General features: G+C 53.3%; 1 protein-coding gene across 1 annotated transcript; it reads right to left on the reverse strand.

The window, feature by feature from the left end:
* LOC137663850 (olfactory receptor 5V1-like) lies at positions 1 to 948 on the reverse strand. The gene has a single exon (XM_068401451.1). It carries the CDS (start codon positions 946 to 948, stop codon positions 1 to 3), a length of 948 nt encoding a protein of 315 aa, XP_068257552.1.
* Positions 949 to 11,877: the final 10,929 nt, after the last annotated feature.

Genomic DNA, 11,877 nt, shown 5'->3' on the forward strand with positions numbered 1-11,877 from the left:
TCACGCCTCACTGCCCCCGGAGCCCGCGGTGCCCCGGCCCCGCAGAGCCTTCCGCAGGGCCCCCCGCACCTCCCGGTTGCGAAGGCTGTAGATGAGGGGGTTCAGCATGGGCGTGACAATGCAGTACAGCGCGGAGACCAGCGTGTCGGCTGCCGGGGAGTAGCCGGCGCTGGGCCGGTTGTAGTTCAGGTTGGCCGTCACGAAGTACAGGGCGACCACGAGCAGGTGGGCAGAGCATGTGGAGAAGGCCTTGCGCCGGCTGGTGGCCACGGGCATCCCGAGGACGGTGGCCAGGATGCGGAGGTAGGAGACAACGACCAGCAGGAAGGGGCTGAGGCCCACGAAGACGCTGGCGGCGTGGAGTGCCGCTTGGCTGGGGCGCGTGTCGCTGCAGGCGGCCGCCAGCAGCGGGGGGACGTCGCAGAAGAGGTGCTGGAGCCGGGCAGCCCCGCAGAAGGAGAGCTGGGAGGCCAGGAGGGTGTGCACGGCCGAGTCCAGCATCCCCCAGAGCCAGCAGCCAGCGGCGGCCGCCACGCAGACACCCCGGCTCATGGCGCGGGCGTAGCGCAGGGGCTGGCATATGGCCGCGTAGCGGTCGTAGGCCATGACGGCCAGGAGCGTGCACTCGGCCCCCGCGCACGCCATCAGGAAGAACGTCTGCGCCAGGCACCCGCGGTAGGAGATGGTTGCCCGTGGGCGCAGGGCGTTCGCTAGGATCTTGGGCACCGTCACCGACGAGTAGCAAATGTCCAAGCAGGACAGGTGGCTGAGGAAGAAGTACATGGGGCTGCGGAGATGGGGATCCAGGGACACGAGGGCGAGTATTGCAGAGTTCCCCAGCAGCGTGGCCAGGTAAATGGCCAGGAAAAGAACAAAGAGGAAGGGCTGGCCGTGGGAAAAGCCCAGAAGCGTGAACTCCGTCACATGAGTCTGGTTCTCACCTGCCATGGGGCCAGTTGGTCGGCCTGTGGACAGAAACGAGCACTGTGAGGAGGAGGTGGTGACTGTGAGCCAGGGGACTGGAGCACAACCACCATGAGGCAAGGGTTTCACTGGTAGGATGGCTTTGGTCCTGTCTCCATAGTGGTTGAAAGCTTCCCGTGTTGGATTTCACAGACACCACGATTTTAGAGGTCAAAGAGCTGCTGTTCAACGTAGGACACTTGACTGCAAGAGAATCACGCAGAAGAAGCCAAGAACAGTGTGCATCTAGACTAACCCACGCCTCCTGGGTTCTGCTGCCAGCCCAACCCCTTCTCTTGGTGAGTACACCAAGCATGGCTCTCTTTGCCTCCTGGATGCACTTGTAGTGACCACATGCTTCCCTGCCCCTGGACATGGTCACATCATTCCTTGGATGCCACAGCCACCACGCTTGCTCTTCCCCAGCCGCCGGGTTGGGGATGTGGCATCATCCTGCACCAGTTCAAACATTTTTTTTTTTCTTTATTCTGTCTCTTGCTCTGCTGTTTTTGGGGTGCTTTGCTCTGCGATAACCAGCACTTAGAAAAGCACGGGTTCCAGCTGAGGGCGACTCACCACGTGGTGTTTGTTGAGCCACGGGGGAATTCAAGCCTTCAGGGATCTCCACTGGCCTGGGCCTCCTGGCCTTTCTCCCATCAGCCTGTTTCAATTTTCACCCTGACACAAGAGTTTTGCTAACTGGCGTGTGAAGCTACGATGTCCACATGACGGATGAGGGATGGGGAAGCAGTTATTGCTCATAAACCTCATCCAAGGGCTGTTGAGGGTGGTGCTTGCTGGGTGCTTGTGGCCAGGGCTGCTGCTGACCACCATGCCAGTGCCGTGAAGCCCAGCAGACACAGGCCAGGTGCTTCGGTGCACAAATATGGCCTGGTACCACAGCCTCTGTGAGGCTGCTGAAGAAATGGGGCTGAGAGAGAGGTTAAAAACCACCTGCAGACACCTTGTCCTGGGGTGCAGAGCCCAGCCAGCACTCGGCACGGGCACACACTGCACTCAGCCAGCTGAAACCAGGGGCTGCTCTCGGCTGGGTGAGGGAAAGGGTCCAGAGAGGCTTAAGCTCATGTGTGTGATGATAAGGGGGCAAACAGGGCTGGAAAGCACCAGGGCAGACTGGGACTGCGTGACAGTGCAGGGCACCGTGGGGAACCACGGGTGATCTTGGGGCTGTGCATAATAAAATCCTGCTCTCCCTGTGCAGCTTTTTATTTGGCTCCACTCGATCGCCTCAGTAGGTGTTGGCACTCTATTCCTGAGTCAGAAAATGAAATAACTGGCCGGTGCAGTGGCCACTGCTGTGCAAGGGTTGCCCAGGAGCTGTGGCGGCACCACCACGTTCTCACCGACAGCACTGGGATGTGACGGGGGGCGAGGGAAGATTACACACCACTGAACTCAAGGATTTAGCTCCCTGCTATTCTGACTTGGAAATTGCACCCTTCAAAACAAGGCTGTGAGCAGCTTTTCCTCACAGTAACTCTGACAACCCTCCCGTGGCCAGGGTTCAGCAGCGTCCCCAGACAAGCTATCAGTTCATGTCACTCTCCATTTACTAAATATTAAAGATGTCACCCGAGGGGTATGCAGGGGCCCACTGCCATTACAGAAGGCCAAAGTGAATATGATCAAAAAAACATTTCCCTTCCTCTTTATAGATGTGTTTTTAGCAACGGAGGTCAATTGTCACGTCTCTTCACAAGATTAAATAACACAGTTACATTTCAGGTCAGCACCCTTGCTTTACACCCATTAATCTGTTTTTGATTTCTCTGTCCAAAGCATGTATCTACGTATCAGTCATGATTTTAAAAGACTGAGCAATGGAGAATTCACTGCTTCTGTTGGGAGGTTTTTTTTCTTATAGCTACTTACTGCAAGAAACTGTCAAAGCCCTGTTAAAAATTGTGTGCTCTGTCTCCTGTTGGAATTGCTCCAATGTCAGCTCTGTCTCAGTCACAATTTTCAGGTCTCGCTCTTCCAGATCAAGGACCCTCTATTCTAACAGTATTTTCTACCTGTTTCTACTTGTGCACTGTGACCAGTGTCAGTGTTTGCTAAGTAGAAGGGCAGCTCAGTGCTGATTCACGTCTCTTTCACCCTCCAGTTTTTCAACTTTTTAAAATTTTAATATTGAGAGAAAAACTTTCAGTCAAAAGATTAATTCTTCTTTGCCTAGCATAATGACACACAAACTTGCTACCCCATTTGGATGTGGGTGCTACAAGGCTGAGACAACACCGCCTGGCTGAGCTCCCCAGCAGTCTCCCAGATCAACATATTCTTTAATAGTTTTTTTTTTAATAATTACTAATTTTGCATACGTTGGACAGGTACGTAAGGACTATATCATCCAAGATTCTGGAAATCTCAGCTCATCGCTCTTCCTCCCACCAGCCCCCAGCCAAAGCCGCGTGCATTTTGGTGCAAGAACAGCCCAACACCTTTGGTCGGGCGCTGCAGGAGCTGAAGCCTGAGCGGGGCGAGGGCTGGGAGAGTGTTTCCGAGGAATTGCCTCCCGCCTCCAGCTGTCCCTGTCGGCGGAGCTGCATAAAGTGCACATTGATCTGCATAAATCCAAAATTACTGTGTGTGAACTTCCCCTCACTGAGGCAGTTGGTGGCTTTGTTAAGGCACAAGTGCCTCCGTGGTGCAGGTGTGAGAGGGGAAGGCTCTGTCCAGAGCCTTGTTGGGTGGGTTTGCTCCTGACCTGTCAGCCAGAGGCACGAGTGCTGACAAGTTACAGTGAAGACGGTGAAGGTGGGGACCTGTCTGTTACAGAGGAGGAACAGGGGACCTCAGGAACCAGAGTGATAGGAATAAGAATAAATTTAATAGTAGGAGGTCAGCATGTAAGGGTCAGTCACCTGTTAATGCTCCGAACTGGGGCTCAATGCTTGGAAATAAGAGCAGGTGAGCAGGAGGTGTGTGAGCCCATCGCACGCAGCCAACGAGCCCTTGGTTTGATGCAGGTACCCAGCGATGACATGGAAGTCACTTGTAGCAGCAGGGAATTGTTAGTTCCACTGCTGGAGGGACAGTGAGCTCTGCAGAGCTGCAGGTGATGCTCTCCCCACGCTGACAAATCCAGGCTGGACAAGGCACAGAGCTACGGGGCTACGGCACGGCCACAGGAGTCGTGCAGAGGAATGACCCTGATCCCTCACCGTGGTCTGGAGCAATGTGGCGGTCAGTGGACATGGCCACATGACAAGAAATGACAGATTTAAACCCTTTGTGCTCAGACATCCTGTACACAATGAAATAGAAGGACATGGTAGGAAAATCTCCCTTTCTCCCTGGGACTGCACAGGAATGAGCCTTGCAAGAGTCCCCACCTTGCCTCAGCTCGTTTTCTCTCTCTCACTCGCACTGAAGGCAATTTCTCATGGTAAATGATGACTTACCAAGTATTCCCCAGCGCAGCTACACTTTTGCCCACCGCTGGCCAGTCCAGAGAGGCTGGATGGGGGCAGAGAGGGCGCACGGAGGCCATCGGTGCCAGGGAGGCAGCTGGTTTCTGTCACTCTCCCTGGGAGAAGGAAGGTTTCCCTGACCAGTGCGATGTCTGAGAGCCAGCTCAGCTCTGGTGCAGCCCCTGAAGCAGGTGCCTTACGTCGCCACTGTGCACTGCTGCATAGCTCCAGCATTTTGGGGTGCGTTGGGTCACCTCCCTCCCTCAGGAGGCCAGATGGGCTCCGTGCCCACCCGGGGAAGCCAGCGGCTCCTGCAGGAGGATGCGGCTGTCCTCACCAAGCCACCATGTCCCATTGGCACTCAGGTGAGCAGACCAGATAGCCTGGAGCATATAGCCGTGGGTCCTGAGCCTTGGGTGCAGTCCAGTCCCAGTTTGAGGTGATGGCTGGACTGAGGAAGCTGGCAATAACCCGGGATTAATTTCTCCTGAAAAGGACTGGATTGCTTTGTCTGAGGCACCACCAGCAGCCGCAGCCTGCTTGCATGCCCACACCACTCAGGAGCCCTGGGTGCCAGTACTGGGTTTGCCCCCAAGTCGTGTGCCGACAGGGACCCCTGTGAGGGTCCCACCATGCGTGAGGCCCTGCCCCACCACGGGCAGCAGTCCTGCCCCACCACGGGCACAGTCCTGCCCGCCCAGCCCTCCCTTACCTCCATGTTCAAGAGCAAACAGCGGACGATATCCAGCGCTTGGTAAGAGGGAAAAACCAGCACTGTCCCCAGTGCTGTCCAGTGTGTCTTACCTGCAGGCGGAGAATCCTGTGTGTCCTTGGGGCTTGTGAGCAGAGAGGCTTTTAACCCCTCTGGGCCCTGGGGAGAGGCTGTCAGAGGTAGCTCCTGTTCAGTGGCAGGAGCCAGGAGCGGAGGAGCATTCCCCCAGTCAGCCTGCACAGGTGGGATCTGAGCCTGCAGGACAAAGCCCTCCCGGCACAGGACCCACCTCGGTCTCCTGTTCTGCAGACCAGCCAGAGCTCTCCAGCCCCAGCCTCCTGCTCCAGCCCTGTGCAGCTCTTGGGGTGCCCGGGCTGCAGCACAACTCACCACGCCGGGCACTGGCTGGGGGGGGCTGAGCGCTGCAGTCCCTGTGCCCCAAGTCCTTCTTTATGACCCCGTTTTGTCTGTTGCAGGGCCATGAGGTGCTTACATTAGCCAACGCCAGCAGGGAGGGAGGCAGCAATGAGGAGGGCTGGCCGTTGGCCACGCTCACAGCAACAAACCTGTGGGCAATGCAGGCTTAAGGTGACTGCACGGCATCTGCACCACGTCTGTGCTCCCACCGCCCACCACAACCGTGCCCACAGAGCCCAGGAGAGCGTGGTCCAGGGGACTGGGACAGAACGTGGTCATGGTGGGACTGTGATCTGCCAGCAGCTCTGACTGCACTTAGTTAAGGCACCAAGTAGAGTCCTGTGAGGTCCTGAACAGCTGGGCAGCGGGATGACGTGGGCTTACACGGGGTGATGCTGCCTGCGCTGAGCCTGGAGCCATTCCTCATGGAAACAGCAGGTTCAGCTGGAGTTCACCACACAGCGCCATGGAAATGTGAGGTGGGAAACTCAGAATCACAGAATCAACCAGGTTGGAAGAGACCTCTGGGATCATCGAGTCCAACCATTGCCCTGACACCACCATGGCAACTAGACCAGGGCACTAAGTGCCATGGCCAGGCTTTCCTTAAACCCCTTCAGAGATGGTGACTCCACCACCTCCCTGGGCAGCCCCTTCCAATGGCTAATGACCCTTGCTGAGAAGAAATGCTTCCTCATGTCCAACCTGACCCTCCCCTGGCCAAGCTTGAGGCTGTGTCCTCTTGTCCTGTCGCTGGTTGCCTGGGAGATGCGAAGACTGCACCAGGGAGTGAATCTGGAGATCAAGACTGAGACACGACTGTTTCTGCAGCAGGAACACATCTTTATTGCAGTCTTTTTTGCAGCCTCTGCTTCCTGCTGATGGGGCAGTAGGAGCTGGTCCTGCAATAAGCTCTGTACTGACATTTCCAGAGGTGAGGAGCTGAGCTTGGAAAGTGGGGAAAGCACAGACCCTACACGGGAAAGAACACCCCGTGTGGAAATTCAGCACAGACCCTGGAGGGAGCTAGTCTCCATGAGGGGAAAATTCATGTCAGAGAGGATGTCGAGGGTGTAAAAGGTGACTAGCAGTAATTATGAGCCCTGTGTGTCTCAGAGCCTGTTTTCAGGGAAGCTGGGCTGACAGGGTGGAAGGACCATGATAACAGCACTTTGACACAGCCATTGCTTTGAGTTTAGAAAATCACGCCTTTCTCTTGTGGCAACGATGAACAATTCCTTGTTTCACAAAGAAACTCAGTGGCACGGCATTCCAATACAACCTGGCTGCTCTCCCAGGGTTTTAGATGAAGGCACATGCTGGCAACGCTTGGAGAAACCCCCTCCCACGCTGACATCTGAAATAGGGCTTTGCTGAGACTATCAACACTTGGCACAAGTATTAAAATATACTGAAACCTTGCCAGATGCCAGAAGCTTGGTGTTCAGTTCTGGTAACCCATGTCCATTTTCTCTGGTAATGTCTTCAGGACAGCCTTCATGAGGAGAAATATCGATGTTTATGTCCTCCTCTGGCCTACTGAGGCATATCTAATCTAGCCTTAGGGGTCCAGTGAGAAATCAGATCTCCGTGAATTTGTGAAGTGTTAAGGGAGTTGGTTTTTTTTAAACAAATGCCTAAATTTGGGTGTGTAACCACAAGGATCAGGCCCAGCTCCTGTGAGTAGTCAGCACTTCTGAAAATCAGACTCTTGACTGGGTGCAGGGCCCTCACCTTCTCCAAGCATGTGTTGCACCTCCCAAAAACCAAGTGTACCATTGTAAAACCGGGAACGTCTCCAAGTCATGTTTCCCTGCTTGTGTTGAGAGATGCATTCCTCCAGCTCAAGGATTCTTCTCAAGCAAACCCCAGTATCACCACAGCAATCCTGCCAGCTCACTGTTAGTGCGTTCCACACGTGCACAAATGCTTCCTTTGGACACAGAGACAAGGACAACAGCACAATTCCTGGTTCTCAGGGTGGCAGGAGTCTGCTTGCTGGATCCAACTCCTACCGAAAGCCCAGTGAGCTCCATGGTCAGACAAAGCTGCTCTGGGCTGTATCCAGGAAACCCTCTAAGGCCAGAGATCCCACAGCCTCTCTGAGACCCTGCCCCACTACTTAATGGTCCTCAGAGCAACTGTTAGTCCTTACATCCAGGTGGAAGGAAACCTCTTGAACCTCCAGCTCTGAACCCTCTGGAGGTTTTGGTTGATGGTAAATCAACAATGTGTCCTGGTGGCCAAAAGGGCCAACCATATCCTGGGGTGCATTAAGCACACTATAGCTAACTGGTTTAAAGGAGTGATTGTCCCACTAAACTGTGCCTCAAGCACTGTGTGCAGTTTTTTGCTCCACAATGTAAGAAGGATATAGAAATATCAGAATGTGTCCAAGGGAATACAACAAAGATGGTGAAAGGACTAGAGGGCATGACTTATGAGGAGCAGGTGAGGATACTAGGTTTGTTCAGCTTGGAGGAGACTGAGATGACCTCATTGCTGCCTACAACTTCCTCATGAGGGGAAGTGGAGATGGAGATGCTGATTTATCTCTGGTGTCTGGTGATAAAACGCGACGGAATGACTTAAAGCTGTGTCAGGGGAAGTTCAGACTGGATATTAGGGAGAAGTTCTTCACTGAGAGGGCAGTCAAGCACTTGAACAAGCTCCCCAGGGAAATGGCTACAAATCTGTCAGTGTTCAAGAAGCGCTTGGACAATGCTTATATATATGAGTTAACTTTTAGATTTCCCTATGTGGAGTCAAGAGTTGGACTCAATGACCCTTGTGGGTCCCTTCCAACTGAGAATGTTCTGTGATTCTATGAACTTGAAACCTCCTGTCTGAATTTTGCCTGCTGCCTCTCATCCCTCCATGCCCCATTGTGATGAGCCTGACACTGTTTTCTTGATAACCTCCCCACAGGTACCAGAACGCTGCTGTTTTGTTCCCCCCAAAGGGTGGGGGGGACATATCTGGATGTGATCTCCGAAGTACTGAGTAGAGGGCCATAACACCTCCCTCGTTCTACTCTCTTTGGTTCTGCTCACACAGCCCAGGATGCTGTGGGCCACCTTGGCTGCCAGGGCACATGGCTCACTCCTGTCCGTCTTGCTGCCCTCCAAGGGCCCTTTCTGCAGAGCTGCTGCCTGGCCAGGCATCCCCAGCCTGTCTTGTTGCCAGGGGCTCCTCCTTCCCACGTGCAGGACTTGGCATTCGTCCTTGCTGAATTTCATGGGTCCCTTCTGGCTCATTCTTCCAGTCTGTCCAGGTCCCTCTGGATGGCAGCCCTGCCCTTGAACATATTGACTGGTCCCCTCAATTTGGTGTCACCCGCAAATTTGACAGCCGTGCACTCTGTCACTTCTTTTACATCACTAATTAAGATGTCAAATGGGACAAGCCCCAGGAGAGACACCTGTGATGCTCTACTTGTCCCTGGCCTCCAGGTAGAGCATGACCTGTTCACCACCACTCTCTACACCTGATGATCCAGTGTTACACCTCTGCTTTCACTGACCTTGCTGTTGCCTTCACTTGCGCAGGCTGATGGCACTTTTCATCCTGCCTTTTCTGCACACACTCCTGCTGGCTGGGCAACCTCTTCTGCCCTGGCTTTCTGTGGCCGTATCTGGCCCAGGAGTTAGTGGTTTGTTAATGGCAATGCTTCTCCCTGCTGGCTGCAATGGGCTTGGGCTCTTCTTTTCCCTCAGTGATTTTGACTGCCACTGGTGCAGTTTTGATGGTACTAAACCTGTACTGTCCACTGCAGATGTCATTAAACAGATTTAGGACAAACTGTAGCTCAGGCTTGTGTGTTCTCTTTTTCCTCTGAACAGCCCTTTTTAAAAATCTCCATGGGCAAAGAGGACACAGCCTCAAGCTTGGTCAGGGGAGGGTCAGGTTGGACATGAGGAAGCATTTCTTCTCAGCAAGGGTCATTAGGCATTGGAAGGGGCTGCCCAGGGAGGTGGTGGAGTCACCATCTCTGGAGGGGTTTAAGAAAAGCCTGGCCATGGCACTTAGTGCCCTGGTCTAGTTGCCATGGTGGTGTCAGGGCAATGGTTGGACTCGATGATCCCAGAGGGCTCTGCCAACCTGGTTGATTCTGTGATTCTGTGTGATTTTCTTAGAAATACCCCAGTTCTAACACTCACTTATCTAACTGATTATAGTAAAACACCCTGTTTTACTACGCTATCAACACAGTCAAGTGTCCTGAGCTTCCAACTCCCTTATACCAGCCAAATGTTGCCGTACTGGAGTAGGTCCTGTGGAGGTCATAGAGGTGGTTGCGGTTGGAGCACAGGACACACAAGGAGAGACTGAGGCTGCCTTGTTCAGCCCAGAAAGGAGAAGTGAAAGGGAGACCCTGCTGTGGTCTGCAGCTGCCTAAGGGGAGTGGGGAGAGAGGATGGGTACGGACTCTTCTCACAACTGCATGGTGATGAGAAGAGGCAACAGGAGACATCCTCACTGGATGTCAGGGAAAAATCCTTCAGGCACTGGATCAGAGTCCTGAGAGGCCACAGACTCTCTGTCCTTGGAGATACTCAGCACTCACCCGGCCACAGCCCTGAGCAGCCTGTGCCAGTGGGTCCTGCTCTGAGCAGCACTTGCACCAGGGCCTCCTTTCCACCAGCACAAGTCTGATTTCTGGAATAAAATTCTCACCAGGTTTTGTAAGAACAATATTTATTTTTTTCCCAATGATTGCCTCGGGGAAAGAGTTTCCTTTGGGAATTTTTTTTTGAGGACAAATTGTAGAGTTGCCTGTTATCCGGACCAGGCAAGAAACAACAATAAGCAAAATTTGGCATTTCCAGTCTGGCCTACCCCAGATAGGACAAAAGCCTCACACTGCATCTTGTGGGAGTGCTCATGGATCACTGTCTTTTTTTTTCCTAAGACTTGACAAGGAGATTTTTTGGGCTGAAGAAATGTCATTGTCTGGAGCTTCTGTTCAATTTAATTGACCACTTGTGCCATATTCTAGAAAAGGTGGCAATGAGGGTTGCACCCGCATGATCCAGCTGTAAACTGGCCAAAGCTGACCTGATTTACTTGTGTTTGTCATGGGCTAAGAGCATCCCCAAACTCAAACACCGTGATCACGCAACGTAAAGTGATGTTACCCTGTGGTATCATCCCTGTGTTGCGGGGTTTTAGGGCAGGTCAACACCTACACCAGCCCCAAGGTCACTGCTTCTTCCTGGCCAACTTGTACTCGGAGAGTGACAAGGAAAGTCTTTGCGCAGCACTTTCTCCTGGTCCTTCCTGGACAGCGATGGCACCTGCTGCCCCAGCCCCACTCCTCCCTCTTCCTATGGCCAGCCCCATCCTCCTGCTGCTCCCCCAAGGCTCCTCACCCAGGCTTGGGCAGCACGTCTGCCCCAGGGGCCAATTAGTGCACTTTAAACAAGATGCTTTAAATAGAAGGCTGAAGTTTGAGAGAGAAGTTTTCTTGTTTCCAGTCTGCCTGCTCGGGACCCATTCCCCACAGTCCTCTCTCCCCAGAGAAAATGCCACTTGGGTTTAGTGCCAATTACTGAAAGCCTAGAGCACCTCACTGCCTCACCCAGTGTGTTTGTGAGACTGGTAAACGAGGCACAAAGAGGCTATTAAAAGTTTGAGGCAGTCACTGGTGCAATAACTTGGAAGATGTTTACATCTGCTGTAATCAACTGCATCATCATGAGACACGGAGAAAGAATGTCGTTGTTCTACAGACTTGCCATCTCCTGAACGTTGACACTCTAGTCAAAAAATACAAAGTTGTTGAAGGTAAGGAAGGAGAAAAAGGTAAGTAATTTAACAGTGCTTTAGCAGTCAATGTGAAATACCTGAGTGACAGTAAACTGTATGGAAAACACAAGTTACTGCAACAGCCAACACAAAGCCCAGGTTCCACAGCCCCTTGCGGTGCCGACTGCACCTTCCTGCCCAGGTTCCTGCTCTCCTCCGAGGCAGCGTGCCTGCACCACGCGGGTCTACTACAGCCATGCCAACAGGCTGTTATGGTATAAAGGGCTGTGTGGTATCCCCAGCTTTTACTGGGAGCTGCAGGTTCCTGACCCCCCTGGGGGGGGGTGCATAGGGAGATACGGGTCTGTATTTAGTGCAGGACCCACTCGGTGACTGGTGTGAGCTGGATCACAGCCACGTGTGTGGAGCAGGCACCACGACGGGTGCTGCAGCAAAAGCACATTGGCCACGGCCACAGCATCTGATCTCAGCACCTGGAGGGACACCTGCAGCATGAAGCTGAGCCGGGGGTTTTGATAGAAATGGTTGTTTTACAGTTTTAGATATGAACTTGATTCACTATTGGAGGAATTTAGCAAGAGT

The sequence above is a fragment of the Nyctibius grandis genome, chromosome 5, assembly GCF_013368605.1.
Source record: "Nyctibius grandis isolate bNycGra1 chromosome 5, bNycGra1.pri, whole genome shotgun sequence".
Taxonomy (NCBI): Eukaryota; Metazoa; Chordata; class Aves; order Nyctibiiformes; family Nyctibiidae; genus Nyctibius; species Nyctibius grandis.